Source organism: Oncorhynchus nerka, linkage group LG7, assembly GCF_034236695.1.
Source record: "Oncorhynchus nerka isolate Pitt River linkage group LG7, Oner_Uvic_2.0, whole genome shotgun sequence".
NCBI lineage: Eukaryota > Metazoa > Chordata > Actinopteri > Salmoniformes > Salmonidae > Oncorhynchus > Oncorhynchus nerka.
Genome location: NC_088402.1, coordinates 12,685,128 through 12,706,541, shown reverse-complemented (window position 1 = coordinate 12,706,541; position 21,414 = coordinate 12,685,128). Strand labels below are relative to the sequence as shown.

Here is a 21,414-nt window from a genome sequence, read left to right as displayed (position 1 = left end):
GTTCTATGACTGATTCAAGTATTTTTAGCCAGATCCTATTTGGTATGTTGAAATGTATGTTCCTTTTGATGGCATAGAATGCCCTTCTTGCCTTGTCTCTCAGATCGTTCACAGCTTTGTTGAAGTTACCTGTGGCACTGATGTTTAGGCCAAGGTATGTATAGTTTTTTTGTGTGCTCTAGGGCAACAGTGTCTAGATGGAATTTGTATTTGTGGTCCTGGCGACTGGACCTTTTTTGGAACACCATTATTTTGGTCTTACTGAGATTCACTGTCAGGGCCCAGGTCTGACAGAATCTGTGCAGAAGATCTAGGTGCTGCTGTAGGCCCTCCTTGGTTGGTGAAAGAAGCACCAGACCTCTCTCTTTCTGTTTGTGGTTACCTGGCTCCTCTCTCTCTCTTTCTCTCTCTCTCTCTCTCTCTCTCTCTCTCTCTCTCTCTGTTTGTGGTTACCTGGCTCCCCTCTCTCTTTCTCTCTCTCGCTCTCTCTCTCGCTCTCGCTCGCTCTCTCTCTCTGTGTTTTACTAAAATAGGAGTAACAGCAGTCAGGATCTCTCCCTGGGACAGAGAACCATTTTTGCTTCCGTTATGGTCTGCCAACACAAGCATTCCAGACACAAAACTCCCTCCGCGTGAGATCAAATCCCTATCTCTCTCACACACGCAGGAAAACTAAGCTTCACAGAACTCTATAACCTTACTACTGTCTGTGTGTTGGGAGTTGATGTGTGTGTGTGTGAGATAGTGACTCAGTATTAAGTGTGTCTTTTCTCTCTGCCCTATAGGTGGCGTTGTTGGGGATAGACATTGCCGGGGCGTTCGTCGATCGCCTGGGGGAACACTTTAGAGGATACCTGGGAACAGGTGAGCTAATCTGTCTGTCTCTCCATCCTCTTCTGTAATCAGGCTGCAAATAGTCTGGCTAACTGTAGGACTATCCCATCTAACCCCTTAACCACATTCCCTTACTGCCCTCATTGGCTGCTCCTGTCTGCCTTTTGGTGTGTGTTGTACTTGTCCTGTCAGACTACTGCTGCAGGTGTCACCAGTTGTCATACTCACCCAGGCTGGCCCTTGAGAGACACACACACACACACACACACACACACACACACACACACACACACACACACACACACACACACACACACACACCCCTCCCTGCAGTACAGCTCTAGGAGGAGACCTTCTGTCGGATTCCAAAGGGAAACAAACAGTCTGTGACATCGCCTGAATCCAACTGTCTGAAAACTCTCCACTTCTCCACCCCGCCTCTCCACCCCGCCTCTCCACTCCGCTTCTCCACTTCTCCTCGCCTCTCCACTTCTCCACTCCACATCTCCTCTCCACTCTACTTCTCCTCTCCACTCCACCTCTCTACTCCACTTCTCCACCTCTCCACTCCACTTCTCCACTCCACCTCTCCACTCCACTTCTCCACTCCACTTCTCCACCTCTCCACTCCACCTCTCCTCTCCACTCCACTGCTCCACTCCGCCTCTCCACTCCACCTCTCCACTCCACCTCTCCACTCCACTTCTCAACTCCACTTCTCAACTCCACCTCTCCACCCACCTCTCCACCCACCTCTCCACTCCACCTCTCCACTCCACTTCTCAACTCCCTCTCCTCTCCACCTCTCCTCTCCACTCCGCCCACCTCTCCACTCCGCCTCTCCACTCCGCTTCTCCACTCCGCTTCTCCACTCCACCTCTCCACTCCACCTCTCCACTCCACTTCTCCACTCCACCTCTCCACTCCACCTCTCCACTCCACTTCTCCACTCCGCCTCTCAACTCCACTTCTCCACTCCACCTCTCCACTCCACTCCGCCTCTCCACTTCGCTTCTCCACGCCACCTCTCCACTCCACCTCTCCACTCCAATTCTCCACTCCACTTCGCCTCTCCACTTCTTCACTACTCCACTTCTCCACTCCACCTCTCCACTCCACTTCTCCACCCTCTAGGAGGAGACCTTCTGTCGGATTCCAAAGGGAAACAAACAGTCTGTGACATCGCCTGAATCCAACTGTCTGAAAACTTTCCACTTCTCCACCCCGCCTCTCCACCCCGCCTCTCCACTCCGCTTCTCCACTTCTCCTCGCCTCTCCACTTCTCCACTCCACATCTCCTCTCCACTCTACTTCTCCTCTCCACTCCACCTCTCTACTCCACTTCTCCACCTCTCCACCCACTTCTCCACTCCACCTCTCCACTCCACTTCTCCACCTCTCCACTCCACCTCTCCTCTCCACTCCACTTCTCCACTCCACCTCTCCACTCCACTTCTCCACTTCTCCACTCTACTTCGCCTCTCCACTCCGCTTCTCCACCCTTCTCCACCTCTCCACTCCACCTCTCCACTCCGCCTCTCCACTCCGCCTCTCCACCCCGCCTCTCCACTCCGCTTCTCCACCCTTCTCCACTTCTCCTTGCCTCTCCACTTCTCCACTCCACTTCTCCTCTCCACTCCACCTCTCCACTCCACCTCTCCACTTCTCCACCCTCTCCACTTCTCCACTTCTCCTTGCCTCTCCACTTCCCCAACCTTCTCCACTTCTCCTCTCCTCTCGTTTCTCTGTCGACACAGAGGAGGAGGAGATGAGATCATAGTGATTAATGAGTGTCATTCTTGATTTACACATAATTGACTCTCCTCACTCGCTGTGTGTGCGTGTGTGTGTTACTGTTCTTCTCTCCCATCTGTTGTTGATGATTTTCTGAGGCCATCTTGTTCTGCGAGGGGGTTTGTCCGGGAGGAAGTGAAACAGCTGTTTTCTGAAGAGGGGGAACACCACAATGACCTCACACATTCACATGTCTGTGTTTGATGATGACGTGTGTCTCTGCTACAATGCCCCCTGTCGCTGTGTGTTGGACCTCTATTGTCCCTGTTGCCTAGGAAACCAACTGTTGTGGTAGCAACAACCCAATCTCCCCCCTCCCCTCCACACACACACACATGCATTCCTCCCTGAAAACATCAGCTGGGGAGTGACAGGGTGATGTCATCCTACTGCAACCTTCCTCGCCCTCTGTGTGTGTGTGTGTGTGTGTGTGTGTGTGTGTGTGTGATTCGAAGGGGAAATCGGAGGATTACTTAAAACCGTAGCAGAGAAACTAGTGCCTCCTAAGGAAGTAAACTCTTGTCTGTTACCAAGACGTCTGTGTGAACTCCGTTTGACCCACCGTCTAGGTCCGGTAACCTCTCTACTACCAACGTTTCATTATGGATCCAAGTCAACTATTCTAACATGACATTTGACTGTGTGTCCCCTCCCTTCTCCAGTGGTCCCAGCCCTCGTGGACAGGTTGGGGGACAGTAAGGACCAAGTCAGAGAACAGAGTCAGAATCTTATCCTCCGCTGTATGGAAGTGACCGCGTCGCCTATGGTGAGAGACACACACACACACACACACACACATACACACACACACACACACACACACACACACACACACACACACACACACACACAGACACTACACACACACAGACACTACACACACACAGACACTACACACACACAGACACTACACACAGACACACACACACACACACACACACACACACACACACACACACACACACACAGACACTACACACACACACACACACACACACAGACACTACACACACACACACACACACAGACACTACACACACACACACACACAGACACTACACACACACAGACACTACACACACACAGACACTACACACACAGACACTACACACACACACACACAGACACTACACACACACAGACACTACACACACACACACACACACACACAGACACACACACACACACACACAGACACACACACACAGACACTACACACACACAGACACTACACACACACAGAGCCAGCCAGCCAGCCAGGGCCTGACCATCCACTGATCCACTGCGTGTGTGTGTTTGTGAGCGTATGTGTGTGTTGAGTGAGATACACACACACACACATGCATGGCACGTACGTCATACTCTCTCACAAACACACACACACACACACACACACACACACACACTGCCTCACCCATGTTGAGCTAGATCCTGCCTCTTCCTGTAGTCCAGGACTAGTATATACAGTCTCAGACCTGGAGGACTGCCTCTGCTGCTTATAGATCTGCTAACACAACTGGGCGAGGTGACGTCCTCACAGCCTGATTATGTGACATTATAACCAGATTACAACAAACTGGCTGTAATGTCATGAGGATATTTCCCCAGCTGTGCATGCTGGGTAAGGGAGTTGAGGAATAGAACTGTGAGAAACTCACGTCAGAGAGGGCATCCAAACCCCCCAGGCTCTACCTCCTATCAGTAATCCATCATTCACCACAGTTGACTAGATCAAATCAAATTTATTTATATAGCCCTTCGTACATCAGCTGATATCTCAAAGTGCTGTACAGAAACCCAGCCTAAAACCCCAAACAGCAAACAATGCAGGTGTAAAAGCATGGTGGCTAGGAAAAACTCCCTAGAAAGGCCAAAACCTAGGAAGAAACCTAGAGAGGAACCAGGCTATGTGGGGTGGCCAGTCCTCTTCTGGCTGTGCCGGGTAGAGATTATAACAGAACATGACCAAGATGTTCAAATGTTCATAAATGACCAGCATGGTCGAATAATAATAAGGCAGAACAGTTGAAACTGGAGCAGCAGCACGGCCAGGTGGACTGGGGACAGCAAGGAGTCATCATGTCAGGTAGTCCTGGGGCACGGTCCTAGGGCTCAGGTCCTCCGAGAGAGAGAAAGAAAGAGAGAATTAGAGAGAGCATATGTGGGGTGGCCAGTCCTCTTCTGGCTGTGCCGGGTGGAGATTATAACAGAACGTGGCCAAGATGTTCAAATGTTCATAAATGACCAGCATGGTTGAATAATAGTAAGGCAGAACAGTTGAAACTGGAGCAGCAGCATGGCCAGGTGGACTGGGGACAGCAAGGAGTCATCATGTCAGGTAGTCCTGGGACATGGTCCTAGGGCCCAGGCCAGTTGAAACTGGAGCAGCAGCATGGTCAGGTGGACTGGGGACAGCAAGGAGTCATCATGTCAGGTAGTCCTGGGGCATGGTCCTAGGGCTCAGGTCAGTTGAAACTGGAGCAGCAGCATGGTCAGGTGGACTGGGGACAGCAAGGAGTCATCATGTCAGGTAGTCCTGGGGCATGGCCCTAGGGCTCAGGTCCTCCGAGAGAGAGAAAGAAAGAGAGAAGGAGAGAATTAGAGAACGCACACTTAGATTCATACAGGACACCGAATAGGACAGGAGAAGTACTCCAGATATAACAAACTGACCCTAGCCCCCCGACACATAAACTACTGCAGCATAAATACTGGAGGCTGAGACAGGAGGGGTCAGGAGACACTGTGGCCCCATCCGAGGACACCCCCGGACAGGGCCAAACAGGAAGGATATAACTAGATTAACACAGACAGTATCAGGATCGCAGCATCACAGTTGACTAGATTAACACAGACAGTATCAGGATAGCAGCATCACAGTTGACTAGATTAACACAGACAGTATCAGGATAGCAGCATCACAGTTGACTAGATTAACACAGACAGTATCAGTATCGCAGCATCACAGTTGACTAGATTAACACAGACAGTATCAGGAAAGCAGCATCACAGTTGACTAGATTAACACAGACAGTATCAGGATCGCAGCTCCCTCTTCTGGACATAACCTGAACTGCAAATGACAGTGCACACACACACACACACACACACACACACACACACACACCACAGACTGTAACCTCCTTTATAAACAGTAATCTGCTGAGCCCCCTGCAGTTCACAGACTTCTTGTCTCTGTCTCTTACTTTCTTTCAGGGCTTTATTGACATGAGAAACATATGTTAACATTACCAAAGCAAGTGAAATACATAATAAACAAAAGTGAAATAAACAAAAAATGAATAGTAAACATTACACTCACAGAAGTTCCAAAAGAATAAAGACATTTAAAATGTCATATTATGTAAATATACAGTGTTGTAACGATGTGCAAATAGTTAAAGAACAAAAGGGAAAATAAATAAACATAAATATGGGTTTTATTTACGATGTTGTTTGTTCTTCACTGGTTGCCCTTTTCTTGTGGCAACAGGTCATAAATCTTGCTGCTGTGATGTCACACTGTGGAATTTCACCCAGTAGATATGGGAGTTTATCAAATATTATTTTGTTTTCAAATTCCTTCTGGGTCTGTGTAATCTGAGGGAAATATGTGTCTCTAATATGGCCATGCATTTGTCAGGAGGTTAGGAAGTGCAACTCAGTTTCCACCTCATTTTGTGGGCCGTGTGCACATAGCTTGTCTTCTCTTGAGAGCCATGTCTGCCTTCGGCGGCCTTTCTCAATAGCAAGGCTATGCTCACTGAGTCTATACATTGTCAAAGCTTTCCTTAAGTTTGGGTCAGTCACAGTAGTCAGGTATTCTGCCACTGTGTACTCTCTGTTTAGGGCCAAATAGCATTCTAGTTTTCTGTTTTTTTTGTTAATTCTTTCCAATGTGTCAAGTAATTCTCTTTTTGTTTTCTCGTGATTTGGTTGCATCTAATTGTGTTGCTGTCCTGGGGCTCTGTGGGGTCTGTTTGTGAACAGAGCCCCAGGACCAGCTTGCCTTGTCTCTCAGATTGTTCACAGCTTTGTGGAAGTTACCTGTGGTGCTGATGTTTAGGGCAAAGTATTTATAGTTTTTTGTGGGCTCCAGGGCAACAGTGATAGATATAATTTGTATTTGTTGTCCTGGAAACTGGACCTTTTTTAGAACACCATTTGTTTTGTCTTACTGATATTCACTGTCAGGGCCCAGGTCTGTCAGGGCCCCAGGTCTGTCAGGGCCCCAGGTCTGTCAGGGCCCCAGGTCTGTCAGGGCCCCAGGTCTGTCAGGGCCCCAGGTCTGTCAGGGCCCCAGGTCTGTCAGGGCCCCAGGTCTGACAGAATCTGTGCAGAATATCTAGGTGCTGCTGTAGGCCCTCCTTGGTTGGTGACAGAAGCACCAGATCGTCAGCAAACAGTAGACATTTGACTTCAGATTCTAGTAGGGTGAGGACAGGTGCTGCAGACTGTTCTAGTGCCCTCCCCAATTTGTTGATATATATGTTGAAGAGGGTGGGGCTTAAGCTGCATCCCTGTCTCACCCCACAGCCCTGTGTATTTTTTGTTGTTGCCAATTTTAACTGCTCACTTGTTGTTTGTGTACATGGATTTTATAATGTTGTATGTTTCTTCCCCCAACCCCACTTTCCATAAATTTGTAAAGCAGGCCCTCGTACGGTAATTTGTAAAGCAGGCCCTCGTACGGTCATTTGTAAAGCAGGCCCTCGTACGGTCATTTGTAAAGCAGGCCCTCGTACGGTCATTTGTAAAGCAGGCCCTCGTACGGTAATTTGGTAAAACGCCAATTTGACATTTGCTCAGTACCATCGTTTTCGTTGAAGAAATATTCAAGTCTGTTGTTAATGATAATGCAGTGGATTTTCCCAAGGTTGCTGTTGACGCATATTCCACGGTAGTTATTGGGGTCAAATTTGTCTCCCATTTTTGTGGATTGGGGTGATCAGTCCTTGGTTCCAAATAATATCTTTCTCTTCTCTCTCTCTTTGTCTTTCTCGCTCTCTTTCTCTCTCTGAATCTGTAGTATGTGTGGGAGAGGTTGCTTCCTGGTTTTAAACATAAGAACTTCCGCAGCAGAGAGGGGGTGTGTCTGGTTCTCTGCGCCACGCTCAACACGTGAGTACTTCCTCTTTCACCATCAATCACTTCCATAGGTCACAGGTCATACGGAGAGTGAGACCGCTGATTTCCCCGTACTGCTGCTTTAAATGGAACGTATGTTTTTCTTGAGGGGGAGGGACAGACGCACCATAGAGTTCGATAGAGGACTATGGTGCCCAAAAGCCTGTTTAAACGTTCACATTTTTTTAATGTTGTCAACTGGGTGGGACTTCCTATAGGTTAATGAAGGACCACCCTCCAGCATGACAAGGTCATCAGGAGGGATCAGACAATTGAATTATAGTTGTGAGCAATGATGTCATAACTCCAGATGGCAGTAAATCACTGTCCTTGACTTTATACCTGTCCAAACAACCCTCCAGGTGGTAGTAAATCACTGTCCTTGACTTTATACCTGTCCAAACAACCCTCCAGGTGGTAGTAAATCACTGTCCTTGACTTTATACCTGTTCAAACAACCCTCCAGGTGGTAGTAAATCACTGTCCTTGACTTTATACCTGTCCAAACAACCCTCCAGGTGGTAGTAAATCACTGTCCTTGACTTTATACCTGTCCAAACAACCCTCCAGGTGGTAGTAAATCACTGTCCTTGACTTTATACCAGTCCAAACAACCCTCCAGGTGGTAGTAAATCACTGTCCTTGACTTTATACCAGTCCAAACAACCCTCCAGGTGGTAGTAAATCACTGTCCTTGACTTTATACCTGTCCAAACAACCCCCCAGGTGGTAGTAAATCACTGTCCTTGACTTTATACCAGTCCAAACAACCCCCCAGGGGGTAGTAAAATCACCTGTTCAGTTAGTTCACCAACTCATTGACGTAGCAAAAAAATAAATGTCCTCTCACTGTCAGCTGCGATTATTTTCAGCAAACTTAACATGTGTAAATATTTGTATGAACGTAACAAGATTCAACAACTGAGACATAAACTGAACAAGTTCCACAGACATGTGACTAACAGAAATGGAATAATGTGTCCCTGAACAAAGGGGGGGTCAAAATCAAAAGTAACAGTCAAAATCTGGTGTGGCCACCAGCTGCATTAAGTTCTGCAGTGCATCTCCTCCTCATGGGCCGCACCAGATTTGCCAGTTCTTGCTCTTAGATGTTACCCCACTCTCCCACCAAGGCACCTGCAAGTTCCCAGACATTTCTGGGGGAATGGCCCTCACCCTCCGATCCAACAGGTCCCAGGCGTGCTCAATGGGATTGAGATCTGGGCTCTTCGCTGGCCATGGCAGAACACTGACATTCCTGTCTTGCAGGAAATCATGCACAGAACGAGCAGTATGGCTGGTGGCATTGTCATGCTGGTGGGTCATGTCAGGATGAGCCTGCAGGAAGGGTACCACATGAGGGAGGGTCATGTCAGGATGAGCCTGCAGGAAGGGTACCACATGAGGGCAGAGAATGTCTTCCCTGTAAAGCACAGCGTTGAGAATGCCTGCAATGACAACAAGCTCAGCCTGATGATGCTGTGACACACCGCCCCAGACCATGACGGACCCTCCACCTCCAAATTGATCCCGCTCCAGAGTACAGGCCTCGGTGTAACGCTCATTCCCTCGACGATAAACGCGAATCTGTTCATCACCCCTGGTGAGACAAAACCGCGACTCGTCAGTGAAGAGCACTTGTTGGCAGTCCTGTCTGGTCCAGCACGGCTGGCTCTTGAATGTACACAGAGAGCTAATATTAATAATATGCATGTCAATCTCTCCTGGCTGAAAGTACACTACTAAGTCCACTTCATCACTACTTGTATTTATGAGAGGTATTGACATGTTGAATGCACTGAGCTGTCTGTCTAAACTACTGGCACACAGCTCAGACACCCATGCGTATTCTTTTTTATTTTTTATTTTACCTTTATTTTACTAGGCAAGTCAGTTAAGAACACATTCTTATTTTCAATGACGGCCTAGGAACAGTGTGTTAACTGCCTGTTCAGGGGCAGAACGACAGATTTGTACCTTGTCAGCTCGGGGATTTTAACTTGTAATCTTCCGATTACTAGTCCAATGCTCTAACCACTAGGCTACCCTGCCGCCCCTACAATACATGCCACCAGAGGTCTCTTCACAGTCCCCAAGTCCAGAACAGACTATGGGAGGCTACCCACAGCTGCAGGTAGCCTGCTGATGACAGCCACAGCTGCAGGTAGCCTGCTGATGACAGCCACAGCTGCAGGTAGCCTGCTGATGACAGCCACAGCTGCAGGTAGCCTGCTGATGACAGCCACAGCTGCAGGTAGCCTGCTGATCACAGCCGCAGGTAGCCTGCTGATGACAGCTGCAGGTAGCCTGCTGATGACAGCTGCAGGTAGCCTGCTGATGACAGCTGCAGGTAGCCTGCTGATGACAGCCACAGCTGCAGGTAGCCTGCTGATGACAGCCACAGCTGCAGGTATCCTGCTGGTGACAGCCACAGCTGCAGGTAGCCTGCTGGTGACAGCCACAGCTGCAGGTAGCCTGCTGATGACAGCCACAGCTGCAGGTAGCCTGCTGATGACAGCCACAGCTGCAGGTAGCCTGCTGATGACAGCCACAGCTGCAGGTAGCCTGCTGATGACAGCTGCAGGTAGCCACAGCTGCAGGTAGCCTGCTGGTGACAGCTGCAGGTAGCCTGCTGGTGACAGCCACAGCTGCAGGTGACAGCCACAGCTGGTAGCCTGACAGCCACAGCTGCAGGTAGCCTGCTGATGACAGCCACAGCTGCAGGTAGCCTGCTGATGACAGCCACAGCTGCAGGTAGCCTGCTGATGACAGCCACAGCTGCAGGTAGCCTGCTGATCACAGCCGCAGGTAGCCTGCTGATGACAGCTGCAGGTAGCCTGCTGATGACAGCTGCAGGTAGCCTGCTGATGACAGCTGCAGGTAGCCTGCTGATGACAGCCACAGCTGCAGGTAGCCTGCTGATGACAGCCACAGCTGCAGGTATCCTGCTGGTGACAGCCACAGCTGCAGGTAGCCTGCTGGTGACAGCCACAGCTGCAGGTAGCCTGCTGATGACAGCCACAGCTGCAGGTAGCCTGCTGATGACAGCCACAGCTGCAGGTAGCCTGCTGATGACAGCCACAGCTGCAGGTAGCCTGCTGATGACAGCTGCAGGTAGCCACAGCTGCAGGTAGCCTGCTGGTGACAGCCACAGCTGCAGGTAGCCTGCTGATGACAGCCACAGCTGCAGGTAGCCTGCTGATGACAGCCACAGCTGCAGGTAGCCTGCTGATGACAGCTGCAGGTAGCCTGCTGATGACAGCCACAGCTGCAGGTAGCCTGTTGATGACAGCCACAGCTGCAGGTAGCCTGCTGATGACAGCCACAGCTGCAGGTAGCCTGCTGATGACAGCCACAGCTGCAGGTAGCCTGCTGATGACAGCCACAGCTGCAGGTAGCCTGCTGATCACAGCTGCAGGTAGCCTGCTGATCACAGCCGCAGGTAGCCTGCTGATGACAGCCGCAGGTAGCCTGCTGATGACAGCCGCAGGTAGCCTGCTGATGACAGCCGCAGGTAGCCTGCTGATGACAGCCACAGCTGCAGGTAGCCTGCTGATGACAGCCACAGCTGCAGGTATCCTGCTGGTGACAGCCACAGCTGCAGGTAGCCTGCTGATGACAGCTGCAGGTAGCCTGTTGATGACAGCCACAGCTGCAGGTAGCCTGCTGGTGACAGCCACAGCTGCAGGTAGCCTGCTGATGACAGCCACAGCTGCAGGTAGCCTGCTGATGACAGCCACAGCTGCAGGTAGCCTGCTGATGACAGCCACAGCTGCAGGTAGCCTGCTGATGACAGCCACAGCTGCAGGTAGCCTGCTGATGACAGCTGCAGGTAGCCTGCTGATGACAGCCACAGCTGCAGGTAGCCTGCTGGTGACAGCTGCAGGTAGCCTGCTGGTGACAGCCACAGCTGCAGGTAGCCTGCTGATGACAGCCACAGCTGCAGGTAGCCTGCTGATGACAGCCACAGCTGCAGGTAGCCTGCTGATGACAGCCACAGCTGCAGGTAGCCTGCTGATGACAGCTGCAGGTAGCCTGCTGATGACAGCCACAGCTGCAGGTAGCCTGTTGATGACAGCCACAGCTGCAGGTAGCCTGCTGATGACAGCCACAGCTGCAGGTAGCCTGCTGATGACAGCCACAGCTGCAGGTAGCCTGCTGATGACAGCCACAGCTGCAGGTAGCCTGCTGATCACAGCCGCAGGTAGCCTGCTGATGACAGCTGCAGGTAGCCTGCTGGTGACAGCTGCAGGTAGCCTGCTGGTGACAGCCACAGCTGCAGGTAGCCTGCTGGTGACAGCCACAGCCGCAGGTAGCCTGCTGATGACAGCCACAGCTGCAGGTAGCCTGCTGATGACAGCCACAGCTGCAGGTAGCCTGCTGATGACAGCTGCAGGTAGCCTGCTGATGACAGCCACAGCCGCAGGTAGCCTGCTGATGACAGCCACAGCCGCAGGTAGCCTGCTGATGACAGCCACAGCCGCAGGTAGCATGCTGATGACAGCCGCAGGTAGCCTGCTGATGACAGCCGCAGGTAGCCTGCTGATGACAGCCACAGCCGCAGGTAGCCTGCTGATGACAGCCACAGCTGCAGGTAGCCTGCTGATGACAGCCACAGCTGCAGGTAGCCTGCTGATGACAGCCACAGCTGCAGGTAGCCTGCTGATGACAGCTGCAGGTAGCCTAGAGAAGCCTATGTGGTGTGATCGCATGTGGGCCAGACTAAGCTGGCTATAGCCTAAAATAGGCCCATTTGTGTTCTGAGAGAATTAGATTTATACCTAGGCCTTTTTAATCCAATCTGATTGACTGGAATGAATCAAACAAGACAATAGTGATAACATACTGTATAAGTGTCTTTTAAATTCCCGATGGAAAGGCCAACATGATGCAACCCATTCAACCTGCCGTGATTGGGAGTCCCATAGGGCGGCGCACCATTGGCCCAGCGTCGTCCGGGTTTGGCCTGTGTAGGCCGTCATTGTAAATAAGAATTTCTTCTTAACCGACTTGTTTAGATAAATAAAGGTAAAATAATTAATAAATACTGTGTAAAGGGTTTTCATCCTCTAGGGTCAGGAGTTTTTCCAGGACTTTAAAAACACCTGATCTGATTTTAGAAAAATAATCTGTTCCCATCAAGCCATGTTTTACAGCTGGTTTGTTACTGTCGGACCAACAACAGGGGTCCGGTTCTGTTCGCCTACTACTAGATCAGGAAACACTCTGAAATCACCACACAATGTTACAAATGAGAAAAAAAAAACGTATCCTGTTCGTATGATCTACATTTTACATGTTTTTGGCGTGGCTCAGTGCAGCCTTCAGCTACCGTGACAATTTCAGAATGTAACGGGCTGTTACTGCAATTTACAAAATTGTAAAATTGTAAAATCAATAAACAAGTATTTTTAAATATTAGGAAAATGTGTCTATACATTTCAGCCGTTTTAAAAACATTGCTCTGCTATTACCATTTATACTGTATGAGTGTTGGCTCAACGAGACAATTCTGTTCCCAATGCCCTGCTTCAAGGGGGGCGAGTGTCGTGCTCTACCAGTCGAGAAACGTAGCAAGTACACAAGTTTACATTTGAGCAGTATGTGTAGCCGACGGTATTTTTACAAAAAGTTTTAAAGCATAAAGAGGCTCGAGGCGCTGTAAAGCAGAGATGGGCACCTCCAGTCCACGGGGGTCTGAGTGATGTCACACATTTCCCCCCTCCCTAGTAAACACAGCTGACTGTATTAAACTCACTGCATTCTAAACTGTAGATCATGATGAGTCGGGGCAGAAGTGTGACAGTAGATCAGCTGTGTCTTCAGGGGACTGGAGTTGCCCGTCCCTGCTGTGAAGCTGGAATCTCCTCACTGATTGTTGCATCATCTTGCTAATAGCAGCACTGTTGTGCTAAATGCTACGCTGCTACATGCTATGCAGCAAAAGGCTAAAGGTGTCTCTATGGCCTGCTGGTGAATGTTGCAGAATGGTTGGTTACCCTAATAAACTTATACCCCCCCCCCTCTCACTCATACCCTCTCCCTCCCCCTCTATCTCTCCTCTTCTCTCCCTCCCTCAGGTATGGTGCTCAGCCGTTGCGTCTCAGTAAGATCGTTCCCCACCTCTGCACTCTGACTGGAGACCAGAACCCACAGGTGAGAGTCTGAGCATATATCTGAATCCCTTTTTGTCTCTGTCTGTATTAAAAACATACAAAAGCAGGGCTGTCCAACCCTGTTCCTGGAGAGAGACCCTCCTGTAGGTTTAAACTCCAACCCTGTTCCTGGAGAGAGACCCTCCTGTAGGTTTTAACTCCAACCCTGTTCCTGGAGAGAGACCCTCCTGTAGGTTTAAACTCCAACCCTGTTCCTGGAGAGAGACCCTCCTGTAGGTTTAAACTCCAACCCTGTTCCTGGAGAGAGACCCTCATGTAGGTTTTAACTCCAAACCTGTTCCTGGAGAGAGACCCTACTGTAGGTTTTTAACTCCAACCCCAGTTGTAACTGACCTGATTCACCTCATCAACCAGCTATTTATTAGAATCAGGTGTGTTAGATTAGGCTTGGAGTTTAAAGCTCTCAGGTCTGTATCTCTCCGGGAACAGGTTTTAATGTAACATGGAGAGAAAGCCCTGTAACATAGAAATTATATAAGTGTGAGTTCCATTAAACACATTGTGGAACACATAAAAGTTCTAGTCATTGCGTTTCTATGGTGAAGTATTCAACAATTCAGAAATGCCGGTGTGCTGGAGTTACTCATTCTAATCGTTTACGCTGCTATTAGACAGTCAATGGGAGACTGTTAAATAGCTGGGTGAGAGAACCCTGATTTCACCACTGAAACATGTTAAATAGCTGTGAGAGAGAACCCTGGTTTCACCACTGAAACATGTTAAATAGCTGTGAGAGAACCCTGGTTTGACCACTGAAACATGTTAAATAGCTGTGAGAGAACCCTGGTTTCACCACTGAAACATGTTAAATAGCTGTGAGAGAGAACCCTGGTTTCACCACTGAAACATGTTAAATAGCTGTGAGAGAACCCTGGTTTGACCACTGAAACATGTTAAATAGCTGTGAGAGAACCCTGGTTTCACCACTGAAACATGTTAAATAGCTGTGTGAGAGAACCCTGGTTTCACCACTGAAACATGTTAAATAGCTGTGTGAGAGAACCCTGGCTTCACCACTGAAACATGTTAAATAGCTGTGAGAGAACCCTGGCTTCACCACCATGTTAAATAGCTTCACCACTGAAACATGTTAAATAGCTGTGAGAGAACCCTGGTTTCACCGCTGAAACATGTTAAATAGCTGTGAGAGAACCCTGGCTTCACCACTGAAACATGTTAAATAGCTGTGAGAGAACCCTGGTTTCACCACTGAAACATGTTAAATAGCTGTGTGAGAGAACCCTGGTTTCACCACTGAAACATGTTAAATAGCTGGGTGAGAGAACCCTGGCTTCACCACTGAAACATGTTAAATAGCTGGGTGAGAGAACCCTGGCTTCACCACTGAAACATGTTAAATAGCTGTGAGAGAACCCTGGCTTCACCACTGAAACATGTTAAATAGCTGTGAGAGAACCCTGGTTTCACCACTGAAACATGTTAAATAGCTGTGAGAGAACCCTGGCTTCACCACTGAAACATGTTAAATAGCTGGGTGAGAGAGAACCCTGGTTTCACCACTGAAACATGTTAAATAGCTGTGAGAGAGAACCCTGGTTTCACCGCTGAAACATGTTAAATAGCTGTGAGAGAGAACCCTGGTTTCACCACTGAAACATGTTAAATAGCTGGGTGAGAGAACCCTGGCTTCACCACTGAAACATGTTAAATAGCTGTGAGAGAACCCTGGTTTCACCACTGAAACATGTTAAATACCTGGGTGAGAGAGAACCCTGGTTTCACCACTGAAACATGTTAAATAGCTGTGAGAGAGAACCCTGGTTTCACCACTGAAACATGTTAAATAGCTGTGAGAGAGAACCCTGGTTTCACCACTGAAACATGTTAAATAGCTGTGAGAGAGAACCCTGGTTTCACCACTGACACATGTTAAATAGCTGTGAGAGAACCCTGGCTTCACCACTGAAACATGTTAAATAGCTGTGAGAGAGAACCCTGGTTTCACCACTGAAACATGTTAAATACCTGGGTGTGAGAGAACCCTGGTTTCACCACTGAAACATGTTAAATAGCTGTGAGAGAGAACCCTGGTTTCACCACTGAAACATGTTAAATAGCTGTGAGAGAGAACCCTGGTTTCACCACTGACACATGTTAAATAGCTGTGAGAGAACCCTGGCTTCACCACTGAAACATGTTAAATAGCTGTGAGAGAGAACCCTGGTTTCACCACTGAAACATGTTAAATACCTGGGTGTGAGAGAACCCTGGTTTCACCACTGAAACATGTTAAATAGCTGTGAGAGAGAACCCTGGTTTCACCACTGAAACATGTTAAATAGCTGTGAGAGAGAACCCTGGTTTCACCACTGACACATGTTAAATAGCTGTGAGAGAACCCTGGCTTCACCACTGAAACATGTTAAATAGCTGTGAGAGAGAACCCTGGTTTCACCACTGAAACATGTTAAATAGCTGTGAGAGAACCCTGGTTTCACCGCTGAAACATGTTAAATAGCTGTGAGAGAACCCTGGCTTCACCACTGAAACATGTTAAATAGCTGGGTGAGAGAGAATCCTGGTTTCACCACTGAAACATGTTAAATAGCTGTGAGAGAGAACCCTGGTTTCACCGCTGAAACATGTTAAATAGCTGTGAGAGAGAACCCTGGTTTCACCACTGAAACATGTTAAATACCTGGGTGAGAGAGAACCCTGGTTTCACCACTGAAACATGTTAAATAACTGTGAGAGAACCCTGGTTTCACCACTGAAACATGTTAAATAGCTGTGAGAGAGAACCCTGGTTTCACCACTGACACATGTTAAATAGCTGTGAGAGAACCCTGGCTTCACCACTGAAACATGTTAAATAGCTGTGAGAGAGAACCCTGGTTTCACCACTGAAACATGTTAATTAAATAGCTGGGTGAGAGAACCCTGGTTTCACCACTGAAACATGTTAAATAGCTGTGAGAGAACCCTGGTTTCACCACTGAAACATGTTAAATAGCTGGGTGAGAGAACCCTGGTTTCACCACTGAAACATGTTAAATAGCTGGGTGAGAGAACCCTGGTTTCACCACTGAAACATGTTAAATAGCTGTGAGAGAACCCTGGTTTCACCACTGAAACATGTTAAATAGCTGTGTGTGAGAGAACCCTGGTTTCACCGCTGACACATGTTAAATAGCTGTGAGAGAGAACCCTGGTTTCACCACTGAAACATGTTAAATAGCTGTGAGAGAACCCTGGTTTCAACACTGAAACATGTTAAATAGCTGTGAGAGAACCCTGGCTTCACCACTGAAACATGTTAAATAGCTGTGAGAGAACCCTGGTTTCACCCCTGAAACATGTTAAATAGCTGTGAGAGAACCCTGGTTTCACCGCTGACACATGTTAAATAGCTGTGAGAGAGAACCCTGGTTTCACCACTGAAACATGTTAAATAGCTGTGTGAGAGAACCCTGGCTTCACCACTGAAACATGTTAAATAGCTGGGTGAGAGAGAATCCTGGTTTCACCACTGAAACATGTTAAATAGCTGTGAGAGAGAACCCTGGTTTCACCGCTGAAACATGTTAAATAGCTGTGAGAGAGAACCCTGGTTTCACCACTGAAACATGTTAAATACCTGGGTGAGAGAGAACCCTGGTTTCACCACTGAAACATGTTAAATAACTGTGAGAGAACCCTGGTTTCACCACTGAAACATGTTAAATAGCTGTGAGAGAGAACCCTGGTTTCACCACTGACACATGTTAAATAGCTGTGAGAGAACCCTGGCTTCACCACTGAAACATGTTAAATAGCTGTGAGAGAGAACCCTGGTTTCACCACTGAAACATGTTAATTAAATAGCTGGGTGAGAGAACCCTGGTTTCACCACTGAAACATGTTAAATAGCTGTGAGAGAACCCTGGTTTCACCACTGAAACATGTTAAATAGCTGGGTGAGAGAACCCTGGTTTCACCACTGAAACATGTTAAATAGCTGGGTGAGAGAACCCTGGTTTCACCACTGAAACATGTTAAATAGCTGTGAGAGAACCCTGGTTTCACCACTGAAACATGTTAAATAGCTGTGTGTGAGAGAACCCTGGTTTCACCGCTGACACATGTTAAATAGCTGTGAGAGAGAACCCTGGTTTCACCACTGAAACATGTTAAATAGCTGTGAGAGAACCCTGGTTTCAACACTGAAACATGTTAAATAGCTGTGAGAGAACCCTGGCTTCACCACTGAAACATGTTAAATAGCTGTGAGAGAACCCTGGTTTCACCCCTGAAACATGTTAAATAGCTGTGAGAGAACCCTGGTTTCACCGCTGACACATGTTAAATAGCTGTGAGAGAGAACCCTGGTTTCACCACTGAAACATGTTAAATAGCTGTGTGAGAGAACCCTGGTTTCACCACTGAAACATGTTAATTAAATAGCTGGGTGAGAGAACCCTGGTTTCACCACTGAAACATGTTAAATACCTGGGTGAGAGAGAACCCTGGTTTCACCACTGAAACATGTTAAATAACTGTGAGAGAACCCTGGTTTCACCACTGAAACATGTTAAATAGCTGTGAGAGAGAACCCTGGTTTCACCACTGACACATGTTAAATAGCTGTGAGAGAACCCTGGCTTCACCACTGAAACATGTTAAATAGCTGTGAGAGAGAACCCTGGTTTCACCACTGAAACATGTTAAATAACTGGGTGAGAGAACCCTGGTTTCACCACTGAAACATGTTAAATAACTGTGAGAGAACCCTGGTTTCACCACTGAAACATGTTAAATAGCTGGGTGAGAGAGAACCCTGGTTTCACCGCTGAAACATGTTAAATAGCTGTGTGAGAGAACCCTGGTTTCACCACTGAAACATGTTAATTAAATAGCTGGGTGAGAGAACCCTGGTTTCACCACTGAAACATGTTAAATAGCTGTGAGAGAACCCTGGTTTCACCACTGAAACATGTTATTAGCTGTGAGAGAACCCTGGTTTCACCACTGAAACATGTTAAATAGCTGTGAGAGAGAACCCTGGTTTCACCGCTGAAACATGTTAAATAGCTGTGGGAGAGAACCCTGGTTTCACCACTGAAACATGTTAAATAGCTGTGAGAGAACCCTGGTTTCACCACTGAAACATGTTAAATAGCTGTGAGAGAGAACCCTGGTTTCACCGCTGACACATGTTAAATAGCTGTGAGAGAGAACCCTGGTTTCACCACTGAAACATGTTAAATAGCTGTGAGAGAACCCTGGTTTCAACACTGAAACATGTTAAATAGCTGTGAGAGAACCCTGGCTTCACCACTGAAACATGTTAAATAGCTGTGAGAGAACCCTGGTTTCACCGCTGAAACATGTTAAATAGCTGTGAGAGAGAACCCTGGTTTCACCACTGAAACATGTTAAATACCTGAGTGAGAGAACCCTGGTTTCACCGCTGAAACATGTTAAATAGCTGTGAGAGAACCCTGGTTTCACCGCTGACACATGTTAAATAGCTGGGTGAGAGAGAACCCTGGTTTCACCACTGAAACATGTTAAATACCTGGGTGAGAGAGAACCCTGGTTTCACCACTGAAACATGTTAAATACCTGGGTGAGAGAGAACCCTGGTTTCACCACTGAAACATGTTAAATACCTGGGTGAGAGAGAACCCTGGTTTCACCACTGAAACATGTTAAATAACTGTGAGAGAACCCTGGTTTCACCACTGAAACATGTTAAATAGCTGTGAGAGAGAACCCTGGTTTCACCACTGAAACATGTTAAAAACCTGGGTGAGAGAACCCTGGTTTCACCGCTGAAACATGTTAAATAGCTGTGAGAGAACCCTGGTTTCACCGCTGACACATGTTAAATACCTGGGTGAGAGAGAACCCTGGTTTCACCACTGAAACATGTTAAATACCTGGGTGAGAGAGAACCCTGGTTTCACCACTGAAACATGTTAAATAGCTGTGAGAGAGAACCCTGGTTTCACCACTGAAACATGTTAAATAGCTGTGAGAGAACCCTGGTTTCACCACTGAAACATGTTAAATAGCTGTGAGAGAGAACCCTGGTTTCACCACTGACACATGTTAAATAGCTGTGAGAGAACCCTGGCTTCACCACTGAAACATGTTAAATAGCTGTGAGAGAGAACCCTGGTTTCACCACTGAAACATGTTAAATAACTGGGTGAGAGAACCCTGGTTTCACCACTGAAACATGTTAAATAGCTGTGAGAGAGAACCCTGGTTTCACCACTGAAACATGTTAAATACCTGGGTGAGAGAACCCTGGTTTCACCGCTGAAACATGTTAAATAGCTGTGAGAGAACCCTGGTTTCACCGCTGACACATGTTAAATACCTGGGTGAGAGAGAACCCTGGTTTCACCACTGAAACATGTTAAATACCTGGGTGAGAGAGAACCCTGGTTTCACCACTGAAACATGTTAAATAGCTGTGAGAGAACCCTGGCTTCACCACTGAAACATGTTAAATAACTGGCTGAGAGAACCCTGGTTTCACCTCTGAAACATGTTAAATAGCTGTGTGAGAGAACCCTGGTTTCACCACTGAAACATGTTAAATAGCTGTGAGAGAACCCTGGTTTCACCACTGAAACATGTTAAATAGCTGTGAGAGAGAACCCTGGTTTCACCACTGAAACATGTTAAATAGCTGTGAGAGAGAGAACCCTGGTTTCACCACTGAAACATGTTAAATAGCTGGGAGAGAGAACCCTGGTTTCACCACTGAAACATGTTAAATAACTGTGAGAGAGAACCCTGGTTTCACCACTGAAACATGTTAAATAGCTGTGAGAGAGAACCCTGGTTTCACCACTGACACATGTTAAATAGCTGGGTGAGAGAACCCTGGTTTCACCACTGAAACATGTTAAATAACTGGGTGAGAGAGAGATCCCTTTGGATGGTGTACTGTCACTACAAAGATACAGGCGTCGTTCCTAACTCCGTTAACGGAGAGGAAGGAAACCGCTCAGGGATTTCACCATGAGGTCAAAGGTGACTTTTAAACAGTTACACAGTTTAATGGCTGTGATAGAAAACTGAGGATGGATCAACAACATTGTGAAAACGAAGCCTGTACAGAATACAAATATTCCAAAACATGCATCCTGTTTGCAACAAGGCACTGAAGTAATACTGCAAGAAATGTGCAAAGAAATGATATTTTGCCTGAATACAAAGTGTTATGTTTGGGGAAAATCCAACACAACACATCACTGAGTACCACTCTTCATATTTTCAAGCATGGTGGTGGCTGCATCATGTTATGGGTATGCTTGTCATCAGCAACCACTTGGGAGTTTTTTAAGATAAAAAGAAAAGCTATAATCACAGGCAAAATCCTAGAGGAAAACCTGGTTCAGTCTGCTTTCCAACAGACACTGAGAAACAAATTCACCTTTCAGCAGGACAATAACTTAGAAAACAGTTGCTTACCAAGACGACTTTGAATGTTCCTGAGTGGCCTAGTTAGATTTTGAATTGAATT

The 21,414-nt window shown here is 47.6% G+C and overlaps 1 protein-coding gene across 27 annotated transcripts in view; it reads left to right on the top strand.

Moving 5' to 3' along the window:
* Positions 1-21,414, top strand: part of LOC115124612 (CLIP-associating protein 2-like) — a 180,074-nt gene that overhangs the window by 17,968 nt on the left and 140,692 nt on the right. For 26 of the 27 annotated variants that reach the window (XM_065020197.1, XM_065020209.1, XM_065020199.1 and 23 more), the window contains 4 exons: positions 786-864; positions 3,291-3,394; positions 7,658-7,749; positions 13,836-13,911. In XM_065020197.1, the coding sequence (XP_064876269.1) occupies positions 786-864; positions 3,291-3,394; positions 7,658-7,749; positions 13,836-13,911 (351 nt within the window). Of the gene's footprint in view, positions 1-785; positions 865-3,077; positions 3,198-3,290; positions 3,395-7,657; positions 7,750-13,835; positions 13,912-21,414 lie in introns of those variants that run through there. The other variant, XM_065020223.1, reaches the window with a different exon arrangement.